This window comes from Haliotis cracherodii, unplaced genomic scaffold, assembly GCF_022045235.1.
Source record: "Haliotis cracherodii isolate W230 unplaced genomic scaffold, xgHalCrac1.p SCAF_10, whole genome shotgun sequence".
Taxonomy (NCBI): Eukaryota; Metazoa; Mollusca; class Gastropoda; order Lepetellida; family Haliotidae; genus Haliotis; species Haliotis cracherodii.
This window is the reverse complement of record NW_027266265.1, coordinates 42522469-42545806: the sequence shown is the minus strand read 5'-3', so window position 1 is coordinate 42545806 and position 23338 is coordinate 42522469. Positions and strand designations below refer to the sequence as shown.

Below are 23338 nucleotides of genomic sequence, written 5' to 3'. Positions count from 1 at the left end.
CACGTGCACCACGTGCTCCTCATGCGAGCTGTATACGTTGTGTTTGTTTGTTTGTTTGTTGTTTAATGCCGCACTCGGCTATATTCAAGCTATATGACGGCGGTCTGTAAAATAATCGAGTCTGGACGAGACAATCCAGTGATTTACATCATGAGCATCGATCCACGCAATTGAGATGGATGACATGTATCAACCTAGTCAGCGAGACTGACCACCCGATCCCGTTAGTCGCCTTTTACGACAAGCATAGTCACCTTTTACGGCAAGTATGTGTTGCTGAAGACCTGTTCTATCCCGGAATCTTCACGGGTATGCACACGTTGTGCACCCCAAAACACGATAGCTTCATTCAAATCATTAGTTTTCCTTTCGTATCATCTTCCCGAGACAAGGGCGTTAACTGACTATAAAAGTCCAGTTCCCACCCTGGCCGAACAAGCCTGGAAGTTCTGGGTTTCTATCGTAGAGTCACCAGTGGCTATTACGAATTATGTCCCTTCTATGTCCTTCCTATTGACCAATCAGATTCCATAACTCGTGTCACTTGTATTTTCATTAAGCAAAATGGCGGCGCCCTGTCAAAATGATCTGATCTATAATCAAGATCTACATTGTAATAAAACGGGTCTTACCCCTTGAGCACATTGATTATAAACATGAAAAGATTTGCAAAATATCTGTCGACGCCCAGCTGGCGGTACACATGCTTTTCAATTCCTGCAGTCGCCCTTGCCCTCGGGAAGGTATAGTTATATATACATCTGCACATTGTGCACACGAGCAAGTGTTGGACAAAGATAGTGAGTCACGTCTAATTGGATACGGTATAGATTACAGTATGTACGAGATGAATGATGGGCCCCGACTCTATAGAGGTTATCACGCGAGTGTGTTTGCATATTCCCGTGGCAAGGGCATTAACTGACTCTAAAAGTGCAGTTTTCACCCTTGCCGAACTAGGCTGGAATTTCGGAGTGACATTTTAGACTAACGGACAGACAGACATTCTTTATTTCCTCCAATAATTGAAGAGTACATATGAAAGCAAATTTGTTGACAAGCTGTGAAAAATATTTTCAAACATGCCGCTAAATACAACAGTAAAGACTTCCTTAGTGCAGATCTCCCATCCAGGCCCAATGCTTGAGTTTGGTATGAGGTGATAGTCTGTCCACAGCAGCAGGTTCAGCAAACAGTTGGTCTTTGTCAAGTGAGTGTGGTGGCCAGCGCCCTTCCCCAAACGAAGGAGGGAAGGGGTGCACTTAAACTACATAAACAAATAAATGGAAAAAATTAGGTAAATAATTTGAGTCTGTTACCCAAATAATAGTCAACTTACAGTTTGTTTTTCAAAAGATCTAAATAAATGATTATATAGTTATAAATTTTATACGTCATGATTGGCGCCCACCACGACCTAGGCCTGATAGTGTATTGTCATTGCTATCAGGAAGACATTCCTACCCAGAGCGGAGCATCTCTTTCCTTTCCATACGGCAGTAATCAAGTGTTTGTTATTGCCAGTTCCTTTCAAAACGACATTCACCTTGGCTCAAGGACAGTCATATCTACTTGACTCTTTGAGTGCAAATGATAAATAACAATAAATCATATCGCACTATCGTGCATACGCGCTTCCTGGAGTTCCACATATAGGGGCACAGGTGGTCTATAGGCAGACACCATACAGACAAACAGACGTCAAACAGACAGGTAGGCAGACGTCAGTCAGATAAGCAGACCTCAAACAGATAGGGAAACGTCATGCAGACAAACAGACGTCAAACAGACAGGTAGGCAGACGTCAGTCAGATAAGCAGACCTCAAACGGATAGGGAGACGCCATGCAGACAAACAGACGTCAAACAGACAGGTAGGCAGACGTCAGTCAGATAAGCAGACCTCAAACAGATAGGGAGACGCCATGCAGACAAACAGACGTCAAACAGACAGGTATGCATACGTCAGACAGATAAGCAGACCTCAGACTGATAAGGAGACGACATACAGGCAGACAGACAGAAGTAAACAGACAGATAATCAAAATATGTTATACAGGCACATAGACATGTCATACAGACACATAGACATGTCATACAGGCACATAGACATGTCATACAGACACATAGACATGTCATACAGACACATAGACATGTCATACAGACACATAGACATGTCATACAGACACATAGACATGTCATACAGACATATAGACATGTCATACAGACACATACACATGTCATACAGACACATACACACGTCATACAGACACATAGACATGTCGTATAGACATGTCATACAGGCACATAGACATGTCATACAGACACATAGACATGTCATACAGACACATAGACATGTCATACAGACACATAGACATGTCATACAGACACATAGACATGTCATACAGACACATAGACATGTCGTATAGACATGTCATACAGGCACATAGACATGTCATACAGACACATAGACATGTCATACAGGCACATAGACATGTCATACAGACACATACACATGTCATACAGACACATAGACATGTCGTATAGACATGTCATACAGGCACATAGACATGTCATACAGACACATAGACATGTCATACAGACACATAGACATGTCATACAGGCACATAGACATGTCATACAGACACATAGACATGTCATACAGACACATAGACATGTCATACAGACACATAGACATGTCATAAGGACACATAGACATGTCGTTCAGACACAAAGACATGTCATACAGACACATAGACATATCATACAGACACATAGACATATCATACAGACACATAGACATATCATACAGACACATAGACATGTCATACAGACACATAGACATGTCATACAGACACATACACATATCATACAGACACATAGACATGTCATACAGACACATAGACATGTCATACAGACACATAGACATGTCATACAGACACATAGACATGTCATACAGACACATACACATATCATACAGACACATAGACATGTCATACAGACACATAGACATGTCATACAGACACATAGACATGTCATACAGACACATAGACATGTCATACAGACACATACACATGTCATAAAGACACATACACATGTCATACAGACAGATACACATATCATACAGACAGATACACATGTCATACAGACATATAGACATGTCATACAGACACATAGACATGTCATACAGACAGATATGTAGACAGACGCCATGCAGACAGGTAGACAGACGTCATAAAGGCAGGTAGACAAATGTAATGTATACAGACAGATAGACAGCCGCCTTACAAACATATGGGCAGACGTCATTCAGACAGACGTCATGATTCAGTAGACATTATCTTCCCGAGGCAAGAGAGTTAACTGACCCTTGCCGAACCAGGCTGGTATTATGGAGTTACATTTTGGCTGGACTAACGAGTCTATGCATAGTCCAATCAAAATCTCGCAACGAAATCGAAATCCGGTTCGTAAACTGTCGTGCAGATTTCGGTCGATTGCAGGATTTGCAAAGCATGTGCAACGCCAACTCGTTGTCATCAGATATTTTCCAAACCTTTTCAAGTCCAGTTTCCACCCTTGCCTTATATAGTCAGTTAACTTTCTTGCCTCGGGAAGATGTATGGACATTGAGATACCACGTTGTTTGTTGAATTGACTATCCAGTTCTTCTACAAATATGTTTTACCTCTAGACAAATACGATTCAACTTTAGAAAAAACCTAAACGTCTCAGATGGCAATGATCGCGGGTGTACTGTTACATTGAAGCTTCAAAAAGAGATATACCCTACTTTGTCACAAAGGACCAGGGCGCGGGAAAGCCTTGAAAGGGACGCGGCGACCTGATTGCAGCCATGATCGCTTGTGTTGTGTTTCGTTCCTACATTACAGCTGAATAGAGACAGTTACACAGCTTTGTCATAAACCCACAGGCCGAGGACAAGAACAGAGACCTATTTTAATGGTCATCTTAACTCGAAACAAACTCATGTATAAGTGTGCTTAACAAAGTTGAAATCGCCTATTTTTGGCCATGGCTGAGTCAAGGACCGTGTTTACATTCTTATTTGTTTGAATATAAAGTTGACGGTAATCTGCCCCAGATTTTATTACGTCGTGCCTGGCCAGGTCACCTGTCCTTGATTTTACACCAGCATCACTGCTTCAGCAGGTCCCATCTTCCACACTCCACCAATAATTCTCATCTTGGTTTCAGCTGTGTACAGTGAAAACCCGATAGCACGGACCCCGTTACTATGTAAACCTAAACTGGTTCCACTGTTGGTGCGCGCCGCAAACTAAGCGCTAGTAGCTAAGGTAGACAGGAACCCAGTCTACAGAAAACCCTCCCTTCAAAACGCTGAAAGTTACAAAAAAAATACATTTAAAAAAAGGATGTTATTGACATCTGCGTACACGATTACAGTTATACGCACTTAACAGGCAGCGCGAACAAACAGTGGAATCAGTTTAGGGACAATTCTTCATGCGCGTAAATCGTTAAATCGTTCAGTTGTTAATCTGGACAATTTTACAGGTAAAGGTACGTCATGGATTGATGAGGTTTCGCTGAATACTTATTCAGATGTTGCTGTTGTTTTTTTTTTCAGACGCTGACAAAGTGACCTTTAATCTTAGGAGGCAAGATGCACCTGAATGGCGTCGCTAAATGAAGTATCTGATATTGTCAAAGTCGGCTATGTACATTCCCAAAGCAGACACCTCAAGGTACTGTGCTGTTGCCAGGCTAAATTTGATTCAGGAGTTATAAAATACCATTTTAAACATAAACTTCTGGGCAAAAGAAAGCATTCACTTGAAATTTGCTAAATTGGGAAAATTCATGTTTTAGTAACCCAGAATAGGCAGGCGTTTGTATCTATTCATTTATTTAAGGATTGACTGTGTCTTTATTTCGGTTCATTGAGGTATGTATTAAAAAACTGATGTTGTTTGCTTTTGGCCCCGGTAAGTTTCCGTAGACAGAGAACGTTTCTATATATTTTGATATGTGTTGAGAATGGTCCCTAAATAGTACAAGGTATACATATCAAAACACCGTGTTATTCATTTTGTATCAATGCAAATGCATATAGGATTATGCTTACATGACAATTTACACGTTTCATGTCTGTTACATAACGGTAACATGTTCAGCGTTGAATACTAGTAGTTTGGGGACATGTCCAATGTCCGTATGCCTTTTCGTCGGAGATAATCGGTGACGAGCTGGGCACAATGTGGTCTGGTACTGTCATCTTGCATCTTCTACTGAACTGAACGGCAGGGCGCACATGACGTCATCATGTCGCTGTCCAGTCAAATGTCCACTAGTTTAATAGTCGGACCAGTGAAGATCCGGGATAGAATAGGTCTTCAGCAAGCCATGCTTGCCGTAAAAGGCGATTATGTTTGTCGTAAGAGGCGACTAACGGGATCGGGTAGTCAGGCTCGCTGACTTGGTTGATGCATGTCATCGATCTCAATTGCGTGGATCGATGCTCATGATGTTAATCACTGTATTGTCCGGTCCAGACTCGATTATTTACAGCCTGCCGTCATATAGCTGGAATATTGCTGAGTGCGGCGTTAAACAACAAACAAACAAACAAAAGTTTAATAGCCCTCATTCATATTCTAAATTAACATCATTGTTTTATTGTGCGTGAAATAACCGATTGGGCGTCGAGTGTCGTTCATGAAAATCCTCCTTCATATTCTGAATCAATGTTATTATTTCATTGTGCGTGAAATAACCGATTCGGCGTCAAATATCGCCATAATAAACGCTCATCTGGTGATACAGATATTTAGAACAGTAGCTCTTTGCTGGCAGAAATGGTCGAAGCGATGGTTTGTGCTTCGCGAGAACACAACGAGATCTCCCGCCCGCCTTATTAAATACTTGGACGAGAAGGAAGCAACGAAAGGGAAGCCGCGACATGAGTACTACATCAACGACATTCTAAATGTCGAGCGACTGCCAGGAAGACCGAAAGGCGTTCATATCGCCCTCAGGACTGAACTATGTAAGGAAATCAACTTCACCTGTGATTCGGGTAAGTTTGTTTGTTTGTTTTTTCGTGGTTTACGCCGCACTCAGCAATGTTCACGCTATATGACGGCGGTCTGTCAATAATCGAATCTGGACCAGACAATCCGGTGATTGACATCATAAGCACCGATCAAAAGCAGTTGGGATACGATGACATGCATCAACCAAGCATAGTCGCCTTTAAAGGCAAGCATGTGTTGCTGAAGACCTATTCTACCCCGGATCTTCACGGGTAGACTCAAGTAAGTATGACTATATACATACAACAATAGGGCACTGTGATTCGGGTAAGTACATAATTTTATTTAAATATGTTTTCAACAAAAAAATATCAGTTTTCAAGTTCAGTTCAGTTTTAAATAATAAAAAGATATATCTAAAATAAAATTTTCCATAGATACAGCAATTATTGTTTAATTTCAATGGAATCAATTTAAATAAAAACATATTTTGGCCATTTTTGCTCAATATCCTGACTTAATATTATCACATGTGTCTGGTATGCAGTTGTGTTTCATTTAAATCTCGTACTTCACATCGTTTTTATTTTTAGCCTGTTGTATCTTTTTAAAAAAAATTGTTTTATCTAATGACGATGTTAATTAGATTTTACATAAATGCATGTGTCTGTACTCACATGTATATACATTCACAGAGGCGGGTGCCAAAGAATGGCTGTCGTGTCTACAGAAAGAAGTTAAGAAAAAGATTGGTAAGTTTCTATCGCCCGTCATTACTGGGGTCTCGCCAAAACCTAACGAAATCTAACGAGCCTAAGAATACTCCACTTCGTTATGCCTGTGTCAAGATACCTTTAATAGATTGCAGTTAGGTAAAATCATCATTATCATCGTCGTCGTCGTCGTCGTCATCATCATCGTTGTCGTCGTCGTCGTCCTCGCCATCATCATAATCGTCATAATCATCATTAGTAGTAGTAGTAGTAGTAGTAGTAGTTATGGTAGTTTTGTTTTTTGTTTGTTGTTTAACGCCACAGTCAAGAATATTTCAGTTATAAAACGGAGGTCTGTAAGTAATCGAGACTGGACCAGACAATCAAGACTTAGTGATTGACATTATGAGCATCGATCCACGGAATTGGAATACGATGACATGCATCAACCAAGTCAGCGAGCCTGACCACCCGATCTCGTTAGTCGCCTCTAACGACGAGCATAGTCGCCTCATACGACCAGCATAGGTTGCTGAAGACCTATTCTACCCAGGATCTTCACGGGTTAGTAGTAGTAGTAGTAGAAGTAGTAGTAGTAGTAGTACTAGTAGTAGTAGTAGTAGTAGTAGTAGTAGTAGTAGTAGTAGTAGTAGTAGTACCTGTTACTGGTGTTAGTATTATTATCGACTTTCATCATTAATATCGTTATCTTTATCATTATTATCGTCATTATCGTCCTCATCACCCCAACCTCAACCGTTACATATTTTTACAGACATGTTTCCAGCATGCATCATCAATGCACCGCACACCAACTTTCACGGCGAGGTCAATCTTTACATCGCCGATGGTCACCTGACAATTATCCAGGGAGACGAAATCCTGTCTAAAATACCTCTGACGACAATCCGCAAATACAAACAGGAAGACAGAGATTTGATGTTCTGGATTGAAACCGGGAGGTGGGTACAGATGTACAGAGTCTTATCTGTACTTGTCTCATAGGTGCTCATAGGTGTTATTTAACATACTAGTCAGCTTACGATTAATCAATCAACTTTTCGTAAGAAACTTTCGTCAAATGTGAGCAGTCTGTGGGCGGTTTATTATTATTCTAAATGAAATCACCGCTGATATTTTTTATAAGATCGTTTTCTTTTATTATCTGCAAAAGAGGCAGATTATTCATCACGTCATTTACTATGGAGACCTGTTTAAAACGTTGATGTTAACACTGCTTGTGAACGTTGGTAGGGGGTTGGCGTTGGGATGGAGTGAGGTGGGGTGGAGTGAGTTTGTGGCATAGACATCCTGTGGTGTAGATACTCTGTATAATAGTCCGTAGTATTGATACCCTGTAGTATATGGTGTAAATAGTACTAGATACTCTGTTGTCTGTGGTGTAGGCACCCTGTAGTGTAGATACTCTGTATAATAGTCCGTAGTATTGATACCCGTAGTATATGGTGTAAATAGTACTAGATACTCTGTTGTCTGTGGTGTTGGCATCCTGTAGTGTAGATACTCTGTATAATAGTCCGTAGTATTGATACCCTGTAGTATATGGTGTAAATAGTACTAGATGCTCTGTTGTCTGTGGTGTTGGTACCCTGTAGTGTGGACACCCTATAATGTAGATACCCTGTATTTTAGACACCATTTAATGTAGATACCCTGTAGTGTGGACACCCTGTATTGTAGATAATCTGTATAATAGTCCGTAGTATTGATACCCTGTAGTATATGGTTTAAATAGTACTAGATGCTCTGTTGTCTGTGGTGTTGGCACCCTGTAGTGTGGACACCCTATAATGTAGATACCCTGTATTTTAGACACCATTTAATGTAGATACTCTGTAGTGTGGACACCCTGTAGTGTAGATACTCTGTATAATAGTCCGTAGTATTGATACCCTGTAGTATATGGTGTAAATAGTACTAGATTCTCTGTTGCCTGTGGTGTTGGCACCCTGTAGCGTAGATACTCTGTATAATAGTCCGTAGTATTGATAACCTGTAGTATATGGTGTTAATAGTACTAGATGCTCTGTTGTCTGTGGTGTAGGCACCCTGTAGCGTAGATTCTCTGTATAATAGTCCGTAGTATTGATACCCTGTAGTATATGGTTTAAATAGTACTAGATGCTCTGTTGTCTGTGGTGTTTGCACCCTGTAGTGTAGATACTCTGTATACTAGTCCGTAGTATTGATACCCTGTAGTATATGGTGTAAATAGTACTAGATGCTCTGTTGTCTGTGGTGTTGGCACCCTGTAGCGTAGATACTCTGTATAATAGTCCGTAGTATTGATACCCTGTAGTATATGGTGTAAATAGTACCAGATGCTTTGTTGTCTGTGGTGTTGGCACCCTGTAGTTTGTGGCGTAGAAACCCTGCAGTGTAGGCACCCTGTAGTGTGGACACCCTATAATTTAGATACCCTGTATTTTAGACACCATGTAATGTAGATACCCTGTAGTGTGGACACCCTGTAGTGTAGACATCATGTAATGTGGATACCCTGTAGTGTAGACACCCTGTAGTGTAGATACCCTGTAATGTAGATAACCTGTAGTGTTGACACCCTGTGTTGACACCCTGTAGTGTGGACACCCTGTAGTGTAGACATCTTGTAATGTGGATACCCTGTAATGTAGACACCCTGTAATGTAGATAACCTGTAGTGTTGACACCCTGTAGTGTGGAAACCCTGTAGTGTAGACATCTTGTAGTGTGGACACTCTGTAGTTTAGACACCCTGTAATGTAGATAACCTGTAGTGTTGACACCCTGTAGTGAGGACACCCTGTAGTGTAGACACCATGTAATACAGATACCCTGTAGTGTGGATACCCTGTAGTGTAGACACCCTGTAGTGTAGATAACCTGTAGTTTTGACACCCTGTGTTGACACCCTGTAGTGTGGACACCCTGTAGTGTAGACATCTTGTAATGTGGATACCCTGTAGTGTAGACACCCTGTAGTGTGGAAACTGTAGTTTAGACACCCTGTAATGTAAATACCGTGTAGTTTAGACACCCTGTAGTGTGGACACCCTGTAGTGTAGACACCATGTAATGTAGATACCCTATAGTGTGGATACCCTGTAGAATAGGCACCCTGTAGTGTAGATACCCAGTAGTGGGGGCACCATGTAGTATAGACGCCATGTAATGTGGACACCCTGTAGTGAAGACACTCTGTTGTGTAGATGTAGACACTCTGTAGTGTAGATACCCTGAAGTGTAGAAACCCTGTAGTGTGGGCACCCTGTAGTACGGACACCCGGTAGTGTAAACAAGCTGTAGTATGGACACCCTGTAGTGTGGAAACCCTGTTGTGCAAACACTCTGTAGTATGGACACCCTGTACTGTGGATACCCTGTAGTGTATACACCCGGTAGTGTGGACACCCTGTAGAGTGGACACCTTGTTGGAGTAACGCACTTGTTGTGTATGTTGCTACAGGAGCAGCCCGGTGGGGGAGGGATTCATCATGTGTCAGTCGGCCCACTCCTACAACATCCTCACTAAGCTCGACGACCAGGCCAGGGGCATGAGCAACACCTTATCCAGGCGAGGTAGGTGGTCGGTCATGAATATAGTTTTGGGGAATATACGATTCTGATCGGTCAGTCAGATGTGTCAATTCAAATTCAGTATGTATGGTTTGTATCGTTGGGTGTGAAGTTAGGATGTGGACTAACAGTGTGGAGTCATTGAGTCGAGTCAGTCAGTATGTAGAGCAAGGGTGTAGAGCCATTAGGTCAAGTCAGTCAGGATGTAGAGCAAGGGTGTGGAGTCATTAGGTCAAGTCAGTCAGGATGTAGAGCAAGGATGTGGAGTCATTGAGTCGAGTCAGTCAGGATGTAGAGCAAGGGTGTGGAGGCATTGAGTCGAGTCAGTCAGGATGTAGAGCAAGGGTGTCGAGTCATTGAGTGGAGTCAGTCAGGATGTAGAGCAAGGATGTGGAGTCATTGAGTCGAGTCAGTCAGGATGTAGAGGAAGGGTGTGGAGTCATTGAGTCGAGTCAGTCAGGATGTAGAGCAAGGGTGTGGAGTCATTGTGTCGAGTCAGTCAGGATGTAGAGCAAGGATGTGGAGTCATTGAGTCGAGTCAGTCAGGATGTAGAGGAAGGGTGTGGAGTCATTGAGTCGAGTCAGTCAGGATGTAGAGCAAGGGTGTGGAGTCATCGAGTCGAGTCAGTCAGTATGTAGAGCAAGGGTGTGGAGGCATTGAGTCGAGTCAGTCAGGATGTAGAGCAAGGGTGTGGAGTCATTGAGTCGAGTCAGTCAGGATGTAGAGCAAGGGTGTCGGGTCATTGAGTCGAGTCAGTCAGGATGTAGAGGAAGGGTGTGGAGGCATTGAGTCGAGTCAGTCAGGATGTAGAGCAAGGGTGTCGGGTCATTGAGTGGAGTCAGTCAGGAGTTAGAGGAAGGGTGTGGGGTCATTGAGTCGAGTCAGTCAGGATGTAGAGCAAGGGTGTGGAGTCATTGAGTCGAATCAGTCAGGAGGTGGAATCGGTCAGAACGTTGTGACAGGCAGGATGTGGAGTCAGTTAGTGTGTGGAGGAGTCTCAGCTGTTTCGACATTGTGTTTTTCAGGTGGCAGTGATCCTTCTGCGAACAATCTCTACTCTCCAGGTACGTATATAGTAGCAAGTGAAATTTTAGCTCACCTGAACTTCAAGCGACCTTCTTATTTTTTGGCGCTTTTTCCGCCGCCGCCCAATCCGTTTGAACTAAACGTTCACATGTTCGACATAATCCCTAAACACTAATGAATTCGAAAATAAAACCTGGATAAATCTTTATTCCATTTGAAACATGGTCGCCGGATCAGCCAAACGACGCTGTCCTGCCATTCCCTACAATTATCCTAGTGAACAGAGCGTCTTCCCGGAGAGCGGAAGGTCTTTGGTTGGATGGTTCACTCGGCTTTGAGGAGATAAAACAAGGACTGCTTCTGCTCTGAGCCAATATAATGTGGCTGAGTGGGGACTCCATGTTGAACTGTGACTCAGTGGGCTGGTTCTATAAAACAGACATTGGTCCGGAATTGTACAAACACACACACACACACGCACGCACGCACGCACGCACGCACACACGAACACACACACGTCGTTATCTAATTGCAACATAAGTGCAATAAGCCCTTACAAATGTAAATGTAATACCCCGTTATTTATATATGTATTTTTCCAATGCAGTATCCATGTCGTTCTGTAACTTTTGTAGAAATCTCAATTTTTGTTATGTTCGCATATTCTAGTTTGACAATGCATTATTGCAATTTTTCAATCACGACTTAAGTGAAGTACAGACCAAGGTGGCTCTATTTGTCTCCTTATTCTTAAAGTATCATCACTGCTACCAACCCCGTGCTGTTGTTGATAGTGAATACATTTCATGAGGACACACTGACACTCTTGTTTCATTTTAAGGGCCTATGCAACCGCCTACCCATCCCCGACAGCGGTTCATGTCTGAACCGTCACTCCCACCATATTTGCCGGAGAGAAACACCTTAACCAGAGGACAGTCCACCAATGGCCGCGATCTTCCTCAACGCAGAGCCAGCCAGGACTTCATCCACTCACGTGGTAAGCAGTTTACAACATAATAATGGGGGTTACATAGTGGATAATTTGACAAAACATAGTGAGTGAGTGAGTTTGGTTTAACGCCCCTTTTAACAGTATTCCAGTTATATCGCGGCGTGTTAGCTTAATGTGGGAGGAAAGCCCGAAGTGATGCAGGTCTCAGACGTTTACCACTTCGGTGAAACTCAAGAGCACGGGTATGGTGCTGACAAACCTAGAAACATTATCCTGGTGAACCGGGATTCGAACCACCAATTATAGGTTTCTGGCGTGTCCAAGGGACGCACCTCTGCACAGGTAACTGCGGCGCCTTAGACGACAGGGCCACCCGTACAAAATATAAAAATAAATTCGAGGGTAGTGTTCAATCTCATTAAAATCAGATTTAAGTTCTCGTTGTCGCTAAACAAAGATCTGAGGACATTCCATTACCGGTCACGTCAGACCGTCCTTCCGCGAACTTTGACCGACCATTGAAATGACTGACAAGAAGTCGACATCAGCCACTTAGAAAAAAGCTTTCTCGAGCTTTACGACACTCGTTTCAACCTGGCGATATCTATAATAATTCTTTATTCATGTACATGTGTAGGCCAGCGGCCCATGGTACAATATTCGGTCCATCATTAACATTTATAGGGTTAGTGTTTGGAGTCTAACATTCATAGCATGGTATATAAAAGTTGCAACATTTCTAATTACAGTTTCATTGTTTACCGCCATAAGCATATTGAATTTAGCAAGAGTAGGATGTACTAAATACTTCTGTGGTGAATACTGAAGACGAAGTTCATCATAAGCGTTACAAATTAATAAAAAATGATATTCATTCTCGACATATCTTTGGTTGCAACTATTGCACAATCTCTGCTCTCGTGGAGTATTAACGTATCTACCAGTCTCAATATGGAGAGTGTTGGAGCTACAGCGGAACTGGGTTAGTGCAACACGAAATTTGTTGATAGTGATAGCAGACAAATACAACTCTAGACTGAATGAATTTTTGAAAAGTGTATAATGGAACATTTTAGAACATCCATTTCAGACTACGCATGAAAAATAAGTTGACATAGTTCTCGATTAAGTTTTGAAAACTGAACAAACAAACATTCCGGAAGGTCTAATATATGGTTGAGATTGCATGGCAGTTCTTCCCACGTACTGTGCCTCCTCCGTTCAAATGGTCACCCACGGAAGCGAGAGATAGACGAGAATTTCGAGGGAATCAGTCGTACGGGCCAAACTGTCAGCGATAGCGAGAACTAAGATCTGATTTTAATGAGATTGATGTAGTGTCACAAATGTATACGGAAGTATCGTAGGGTTGTCGTCTGAGGCGCCGTGATTCCCAGTGCAGATATTGGTTCAAATCCCAGATTTGACCTGATTATGTTTCGAAGTTTGTCAGCACCATTCCCCTGTTCGTGGGTTTCAACAAAGTGGTAAATGATTCATCCCTGTATCACTTCGGGGCTTCCTCTCACATCAAGCTGACCCGCCGTGATATAACTCAAATAATGTTCACAGCACCGCAAACCCCAGCTCACTCACTCACTAATATATGTGTGTAGGCGTTCCTAGCGGTAACTGTCCGGAGTAACAAAGTCCGGACTCAGTTAAGTCCGGTGTAATGAATTTTTTTTTTGTTAAAACAATTCAGGTTCATAGTTTTAAATAAAAAAATGATCGGGTTTTTTTAACTGAAAAGATGTCTAATCTCGATACAAGTTCCCAGAATATGAAATGGTCGGTCCCGTAGGTCCGGAATAACGGGATGTCGCAGGAAGGAGAAAATTATGTAACTGGGCAAATATGCGATGAGGAAATAAAAGCGATACAAAAATGATAAAATTGAACGTGACATTTTAAATCTAAGCGATTATGACAATCTAATATTTTTTTCTGATTGTCGAAGGATGAAGATTGTTAAGTTACCGCTAATGACACCTACTAATAAGGATGACACACATTATATGCCATGCAATATATAATGTATTAACACAAAGCATTATGTTTCAGGTGTGGTTCGCTGTGACAGTCGTCGACCTTCCGAGCCTGCCTTGACGGAGCAGAGTAGAAACCCCTACTTACCTATGAGTAACCCGGGTAGGTAAAGTGGGTCCTCAGGGACCGACCATTTGGTAATCTGGGAGGTGTGAGTGTGTGTGTATTTATATATTTAGAGCTAATATTGTTTTTTTTATAGAAAAAAACACCTTGCAACAATATATGTTTTTTGGCCGACAATTTCTTTTTTTTCAACAGTTTGAAGCATATATTTTTATTCATATTTTTTTTCGATAAGGCCATTCCAGAACAGAATTTGTTTTATAAATCGCTAACCACATAATAGCTAATTTCTCCCAAACAATGCGCAACCTGTCACGAGAATAATTCCAAGAGAAGCTCGCATTTTGAAATCGTCTCATTGCAGTGACCAGCGGCCCCCAGCCCCCTCTCCATCCTCCTCCTGATGAGGGGATGCCCTACACGGATATGGCCAGAGAAGGTGATTGTGAATGGTGTACCTGGTAGCGTCAGCGCAGCATACCCAGGGAACCAAGCTGATAATGTGCTGGCAATCCGATGGCCTGATATGATGATATCCCATGCCATCCCGATGCTACCTATGCTATGTCCTGAACACGGCTTTCACACGTCCTTGGGGGCACGGATGGCCCAGTTGTCTAAGGCTCCGCGATTCGCTGTACAGAGTTGCGTCCCTTGGGCACGTCAGAAACCTAGGATTGTGGGTTCGAATCCCGGTTCGCCCCGATTATGTTTCTAGGTTTGTCAGCACCATACCCGTGCTCGTGGGTTTCACCGAAGTGGTAAACGTCTGAGACTTGCATCACTTCGGGCTTTCCTCCCACATTAAGCTGATACGCCGTGATATAACTGTAATACTGGTAAAAGCGGCGTTAAACCAAACTCACTCACTCACTCACTTATGGGTGATAAGGTAGGGCAGGACATGCTTACTCTTCTCACGAAAACCTAGTGTTATCACTGATTTTCAGTAATCCCTTCATTTTCATCGCTGTTTTGCATTTTACGCCCAATGGAACAATCGGCGGATGATGGAGAATAGTTATACTCTGGCGCTGACGTATATTTATTAACATTAATTATTCAATTGTGTTTTCTTTCATTTTCTTAAAACAGCAGACTACCTAAGCCCTGTGCAGGCCAGACAAGGCTACACCTCGCCCTACTCAGGTGAGCTACAATTAATGTAACCTTTCTTAAGTAAAAGGTGTATTGAACGTCCATACACACCTCTACTCTAGCCAATGATGGCTGGTTAGTTGGATTGTCAACGCATAGGTAATTCTCCAGGTACACCAGCAAAAAAAATGGTATTTAGATATGTCCTTAAACATGTCTTAATCTTATGCATATCTAATGTTTTTTTCATGGCAACCATCAAGTGTTTACTATGTCCGAAGTTTATCAGAGGAAACAGCACTCACAGAGAATCGGGACCCTATTACCGTAGTTACTGTACGATGATGGAAATTACAAAACATGAGAACACATAAACTGCCGGGCAAAGGAAAGTAGACACCCATGTTTGATGGTGGCTGAAATTAAACAATCAAGAAATGGTTATCGGTGGTGGTGTATTTGATTCGGGTATAATAGTCGTAGTTTGGGTCTAAATTTGCAATGCTTCGTGGACTGTTTTCAGCCTAGTAACGTTTTGATATTTTTAGTAATTTTTTGTCAAATCCAATTTTCAAGTGTATACTTTCTTTTGCCCGGCACTAAATAATATGGACACGTGGTAAATAGCGTACATGAACTACTGTTACGTAAAAGAAGATAAACAATTGGTTTTATGTATGCACGCGACGCTGTAGCATTAAAGATGCCGTGCAAACGATATGTGCCTTGAAGTACAAAAGAAAGTGCACATCATGACTTTGTCTTTACAAATAAAAAACAACAAAACGTTTTCAGCTGATATCAGCTGTTTATCAATACCGACCATTTAGAGCTCTTTGTGCCATAAACCAACTCTGAAGCTTCAGTATTACAAGAGTGAGCAATCATTCACACATTGGTCATGAAACAGATTAACACTGAAACAGGGATCACGATAAAGTCAGCAGTGTATCACAGCCGTCGATGGCAGCAGAAAGAGTACTTGGTATTACCCCGATTAGGATGGATGCAAGCAAGTACCCGTCTTTTGATGGATGCAAGCCAGTACCCGCCTTCTCATGGATGCAAGCCAGATCCCGCCTTCTCGTGGATGCAAGCCAGATCCCGCCTTCTCATGGATGCAAGCCAGATCCCGCCTTCTCGTGGATGCAAGCCAGATCCCGCCTTCTCATGGATGCAAGCCAGATCCACGCCTTCTCGTGGATGCAAGCAAGTACCCGCCTTCTCGTGGATGCAAGCCAGTACCCGCCTTCTCGTGGATGCAAGCAAGTACCCGCCTTCTGATGGATGCAAGCCAGTACCTGCCTTCTCATGGATGCAAGCCAGTACCCGCCTTCTCATGGATGCAAGCCAGTACCCGCTTTCTGATGGATGCAAGTCATTACCTGCCTTCTCATGGATGCAAGCAAGTACCTGCCTTCTCATGGATGCAAGCAAGTACCCGCCTTCTCGTGGATGCAAGTCATTACCTGCCTTCTCATGGATGCAAGCAAGTACCTGCCTTCTCGTGGATGCAAGCCAGTACCCGCCTTCTCGTGGATGCAAGTCATTACCTGCCTTCTCATGGATGCAAGCAAGTACCTGCCTTCTCGTGGATGCAAGCAAGTACCCGCCTTCTCATGGATGCAAGCCAGTACCCGCCTTCTCATGGATGCAAGCAAGTACCCGCCTTCTCATGGATGCAAGCCAGTACCCGCCTTCTCGTGGAAAACGTAAACCGCCGGGTGGCGCATCAAAAAGGATCCGTCTTCAGCTGCTGGACGTTGTCTGGCTGTTGTTGTCGACGTCTGAGTTGTCGCCCGAGATGGTCCCAGAGATGTCCTATGTGGATAAGTCAGGACAGCGTGCCGCCATGGCAATACGCCAATAGCAATGATGATTGTGGCAGTAATTGGACTGTCACCGTTGTAAGAAAGGGGGGCCAACTGGCTGCAAGACACATGCAGTTGCAGAAAATCATGATTTTCGCAACAATCACAATAATAACCAGTAGGAAAGCATTCTTTGTGGGGTTCTGGTGACACAAATACGATGGTTGCGTTTCATTCTTCACTTTTACACAATATTTATGTATACAATTTGGAAATATTTACTAAAATATCAAGTGTGTAGTCTGTGATAGGCATTTATAAGTTGCAAGAACATGAATATGACCCTTTTTATGAATACGTTCTGTATTCTTTGTAATGACGGTTCTGGGATTCTTCTTGTCCCTTCATCAAACTGCTACTGATGAAGGGACAAGAATTAGCATTGAAACGTGTTTACAAAGAATAAAGAAGTTGTTATCCATATAGAGTGTCATCTATTCATTAGGTGATTACTTCCTTTCGTACTTCAGTTAAGTGTAACTGTAACATTAAAGTATTTTGTGAGACCTGACTCACTCACTGACTGACAGACACATGGTACATTGTGGACACACCCCACTGTAACATTAAGGGGCATGGATGCATATTGTTGTCCTCACATTATTGAAAGAATATGATGTACTCGTGTTATTTACGAGCTAATCCATATTTTCGTCATGTTTAGGGCCGATCGCTGAGCAGTATGTATATATTATTTTGCATGTTTCTATTTAAATACATCACACAGTGCGTGTGGTCACTGTTAGACTAAATGTGACAATCACCAACACTAACAATTGCAACTAACAGTTGGGAAGGCAAAAAATCTAATCAAAGGACGCAGCTATTACTTTGCAGAGTTGCGTCCCTTGGGCGCACCAGAAACCTATGATCGTGGGTTCAAATCCCTTTTCGACCCGATTTTGTTTCTAGGTCTGTCGGCACCATATGCGTGCTCGTTGGTTTCACCAAAGCGTTAAACATCTTAGACCTCCATCACTTCGGGCTTTCCTCCCACATTTTAGCTTACGAGCAGTGATGTTACTGGAATACTGTTCAAAGCGACGTTAAACCCAACTCACTCACTCATCACCAGAATCAGAGGTTTTTATTAAAATAATGGAATTTTACCTCTCCTTACTTTCAAACATCCTATATGTACTAGTATATAAATTCACTAGGGGCGAAATGTGACGATCACAGAGGAGTATAAATACCACCCCCGGCTATTGTGTCGTATTCCAATGACCCCGTGGGATTCCGAGTTAGAACTGTCCCCTGCTATCTATGTTGGTCGTTAGAGGAGACTTCATGAATTAGGTGGTCGATTTTTTATGGAATATTGTGGCTTTAAACAACTATTAAATAACAACTGATATCTCAGGGATTCCTGGAAATCGCGTACAACATTCACAAAACCACGGGCACAAATCAATTTAAGTCCGTAACACCATTTCCCTCGAGCATGTCACGTGACGCCCTGCACGGGGCACCGTTCTACAACTAAAAGCAATCATAGCGTCACGACAGTTGTAAGTATATGTTAAAGTGTGGGAGTTGCGATAGGGAGTGGCGCTACGATCGCTTTGTGAAAGGGACCCCAGGTTTACATTTGTATGCGTAGCCCTGGGATACATGCTATGCATGTCGCAATGTATGAACAGCTCCGATCTATTCACCCTTCTAATCCACACAATAACTCTCTACGAGAGGTATATGGGTCGATGCACAGTAAAAACAGTTCCCGTATTCAATTTGGACCACAATGATCTGATCATCTGTTCGTCGGAATAGCCTCTTGCTCTTCGTGAATTGGGAAGAACTTACTCTCGGGCGATGTTCATGATTATAAACTGCTAACATTCTTCGTCCATGGCGACCCACTGTCGAACTCAGTGGTATCAGACGAACAAATGATCAACTGGTTGTGGCCTCACCAAATTGCTTGTAACATTTTCTTTATTAGTCTCCATTGAGCCATGCTTATATTTAGATTTTTTCAGGTGGCAGGTAATTACGTATGTTTTCAATTATTGAATATATATTATTTACCCTTGTAAGCAAGAAGGTAAATGCTTTTATGAAAAAAATGCAGACTGAGTCCTTCACCATTTAAAAAAGCACGAGTACCATGATGATATTATTCAGTAATAAACGCAATCTCGAGACACTCGTGCAATAACAGACTACATCTTTCGCTGGGTATTGTATCTATACAAACTAAGGGCGGTCGGGTAGACTAGTGGTTAAAGCGTTCGCTCGTCACGCTGAAGAACCGGGTTAGATTCCCGACATGGGTACAATGTGGGAAGCCCATTTCTGGTGCCCCCCGCCGTGATATTGCTGGAATATTGTTAAAAGCGGCGTAAAACCATACTCACTCACTCACTAAGGGTCCGGTTGGGTAGCCCAGTGGGTAAAGCATTGGCTCATCACACTGGGGTTCGTTACACCAGGGCCTCATGTGTACAATGTGAGATGCCCATTTGTGGTGTCCCTCTGCCCTGATACGGCTGTTTTATTGCTAAATATGGCGTAAAACCCTACCCACTCACTCAATCAATTATGTCTTACAACGTAACGTAATTCTGACTTTGTTGTATTTTCAGATAGACCACCTGAAGAATCAAACGACGACTGGGACTACCTATGTAAGACCGATTGTAAAGCAGGTGGCATATGACGTAAACTATATATTACACAAGCAATGCAACATTTGGTATTTCAAAAGCTAACTTGTCATCTTCTCGGCTACCCAAATAGCGACAGACCAGCTAGTCAGCTGTGTGTTGTCAACATGAATAATATAACCTCAGTAGGCTTGGTCAGTATTTATCTGACCCGTGAAGATCCGGGATAGAATAGATCTTCAGCAACCCATTCTTGCCGTAAAAGGCGACTATGCTTGTCGTAAGAGACGACTAACGGGATCGGGTGGTCAGGCTCGCTGACTTGGTTGATGCATGTCATCGTATTCCAATTGCGTGGATCGATGCTCATGATGTCAATCACTAGATTGTCAGGTCCAGACTCGATTATTCACAGACCGACGTCAGACAGCTGGAACATTTAACCAACCAACACACATCTGGTGTAGCCCTCCGTGATGTCGTCACTCTTTGTGGAGCTCTCGTCGACATGATCCATTAGCTCTTACCAAAATGATGTCTTCGATCAGCATCCCTATGGGCGGCTTAAACCAAACTCTGCCTCTCTCTTTCAGCCCCACTTCATCAAGATCATCCCCAGTACTGGCGGAAGACTGACCTTTGTGACCAATTCCGGGTTTTGCCGAAGTGACAACGCTTAAAGTTCGAGTTATGTGATACACGAAAGAGAGTTCAGATTGGACTGTTACTCCTTCGATGGATGCCGCTTCTGGTTCACAATAGTGCTTCATTTATTCGTTTATCTTATTGTGGAGACGTGAATGAACACGGACAGTTTCAGTCTCTCACACAAGGCAATATTTGGTTATAATGTTTTTGTCGTATTCCTCTGCAATTCAGCATTAGCAATTCAGTAGTTGCATGTAGGAAGAGGCTCCGCGCATCGGTTTGCGCAAGTCGGGATTCCTGTTTTTCAAAAAGGTCTATTAAGTCACCATCATGTAAAAATGACAGAATATCTCAAACGCGGTAAACGCTTGTATAAATAATTTGGAACTTTTTCCCAGCTGTGGATTTAAAGAAAAAGGAGACATATTTGTCTCATACACATAACCAAGATTTTGTAAAGAAAGTTCATTTACATACAAATGAATAACAGATTAAAAACCGTTTTTCAAGTGATATTTAGAATTTACTTGAGAATATTTCAAAATTTATACGATAACACGGCCTATGCAGGTGAAACCAACCAAATGCTGTCACATGTATTGATCGTCATCAAGGGTTTGTAGCATCGATCCCATTTTGACTAACTCGTGTTATTCCGGGACAAGCTTCTTGCAGGTTACGGAGAGGGGCGAGTGGTGACGAATGCATCTATCCAACACCTGCAGCCCGACATGCACAATCCGGTGTTCGAATTTGGAGGGGAACTGTACACTTGTTCAACTATTTTATTTGCAGAAAATTTGATAAATATTCTTTGATATACTCTCATATAAGCCTAATAGTATTATTGTTTATGGAGAAAGAACAGCAATAGTAAAACGCTTGTACATACATTCCGTCGTTGTTTTATTTGAGTCACAAGACAAGAAGATCTGGATAAAAGAAAATGTGTTCTCAACACATTTGTACAGTATAAATATGTAGACAGGTTGAATTTATTTTTAGACTTTCTATCGATTTCCAAACCAATCGATCCTAAATTCACAATTGTACTAAATTAAACAAAGACTATAAATAAATAGTATGTTTGTGGGGCTGTTATTCTTAATAAATAATGTAGCGCATTGTTGGTCGTCTGGACGATCTACCTGAAAACACCGTGGGGGCTCCGGTAGGGAATATAGGTCCCCAGGGACCGATGATTGGCGTAAGAGCACAAAGGGATTGGCATTTCTGGCTTGGTGACTTGATTGATTTCGTGTCATCGTATCCCAACTGAGTGGATGGATGTTTACTATATCAGTTGGCTACCTGTGAAGATCCGGGTTAGAATCGGTCTTCAGCTGCCCATGCTTGCCGTACGTTTGTTTGTTTGTTTGTTGTTTAACGCCGCACTCAGCAATATACCAGCTATAAGACAGCGGTCTGTGAACAATCGAATCTGGACCAGACAATCCAGTAACTGACATCACGAGCATCGATCTACGCTATTGGGATACGAGGACGTGCATCAGCCAAGTCAGCGAACCTGACCACCCGATCCCGTTAGTCGCCTTTTGCATGCATAGTCGCATGTGACGGTAAGCATAGGTTCTATTCTATTCTATTCTATTCTATTCTATTCTATTCTATTCTATTCTATTCTATTCTATTCTATTCTATTCTATTCTATTCTATTCTATTCTATTCTATTCTATTCTATTAACCCGGATCTTCACGGGTAGCTTGTGGTAAGAGGCGACTGACCGTATCGGATGGTTTGGGGATCTTAAAAAAAATCAGTTGAGTTAGGTAACAATGAGCAATCAATCAAAGCATTATCGGCTTATCCTTTCAACAAAGTATGTTGTTTTTACATAGGCACTTCACGCCAAGATATGTTAACACTTGCTTTTGACAAATCCACTGTGCAATATCAAATTACTTCGGAACTTTGGAGGTATCAACTGACGGGTGACACGTGATGCGTTAATACACAGCATTTGGGTCTCCGAGATGGCCCAGCTGTGAACGCCGGAAACCTATGATTATGGGTTCGAATCCTGGTTCTCCGCGATTATGTTTCTAGGTTTGTCAGGTCCATACACGTTTTCGTAGGTTTCACCAAAGTGGTAAACCTCTGAGACCTGTATCACTTCGGGCTTTCCTCCAATATTAAACTGACACGCCGTGATATAACTGGAATACTGCTTAAAGGGGCGTTAAACTTAACCCACCTAGGTCAAAAGAGTGCATCACCGAAACTCTTGCTTCTTCCATAAAATATACAAAAATAAATCCACACCAATATATTGGTGGGGCATTTATCGAAACAATGAAAGATAGACTTTGTTTTCGAGGTACAGAAATGATAAGCAATCGGACATGCAGATCTGAAAAATTCGCTCATTGATAGGGAGAGTTTAGACGCCAGGGCCCTGATTGGCTCAATAGAATAGAGTCCATTGTCCCGTTTGTGTTTATGAATCACTATCAAATAGTGAAGATACCAGGTGTTCACGAAAAGGTGACGTTAGCCTGACGTGACCTCAGATCTTCATTCAAAGAGGTATCGTAAGGAGTGAAAACCTTGCTCCTAAATGAGACTGCCACCAAACAACATAAGACTTCTTCATCAATATCGTTTATTCATATTGTCCACAGTTCCATTGAAATGCAAAGTCAGTACATGAAAAAGATGGAATAAAACATGCACTTATTCCAGCTC

At 42.3% G+C, this 23338-nt stretch overlaps 1 protein-coding gene across 2 annotated transcripts in view; it reads left to right on the top strand.

Annotated features, from left to right (window-relative positions):
* The window catches only part of LOC139454400 (docking protein 5-like), a 39894-nt gene extending 18398 nt beyond the window's left edge, over positions 1–21496 (top strand). The window contains exons 2-14 of one of the 2 annotated variants that reach the window (XM_071236076.1): positions 4612–4729; positions 5838–6060; positions 6712–6768; positions 7505–7691; positions 10199–10311; positions 11335–11373; positions 12177–12335; positions 14355–14441; positions 14770–14844; positions 15501–15554; positions 18039–18054; positions 19963–20004; positions 20577–20625. In XM_071236076.1, the coding sequence (XP_071092177.1) occupies positions 4658–4729; positions 5838–6060; positions 6712–6768; positions 7505–7691; positions 10199–10311; positions 11335–11373; positions 12177–12335; positions 14355–14441; positions 14770–14844; positions 15501–15554; positions 18039–18054; positions 19963–19966 (1086 nt within the window). In that variant the 5' untranslated portion in view covers positions 4612–4657 and the 3' untranslated portion in view covers positions 19967–20004; positions 20577–20625. Of the gene's footprint in view, positions 1–4611; positions 4730–5837; positions 6061–6711; positions 6769–7504; positions 7692–10198; positions 10312–11334; positions 11374–12176; positions 12336–14354; positions 14442–14769; positions 14845–15500; positions 15555–18038; positions 18055–19962; positions 20005–20576 lie in introns of both variants that reach the window. The other variant, XM_071236075.1, reaches the window with a different exon arrangement.
* Positions 21497–23338: the final 1842 nt, after the last annotated feature.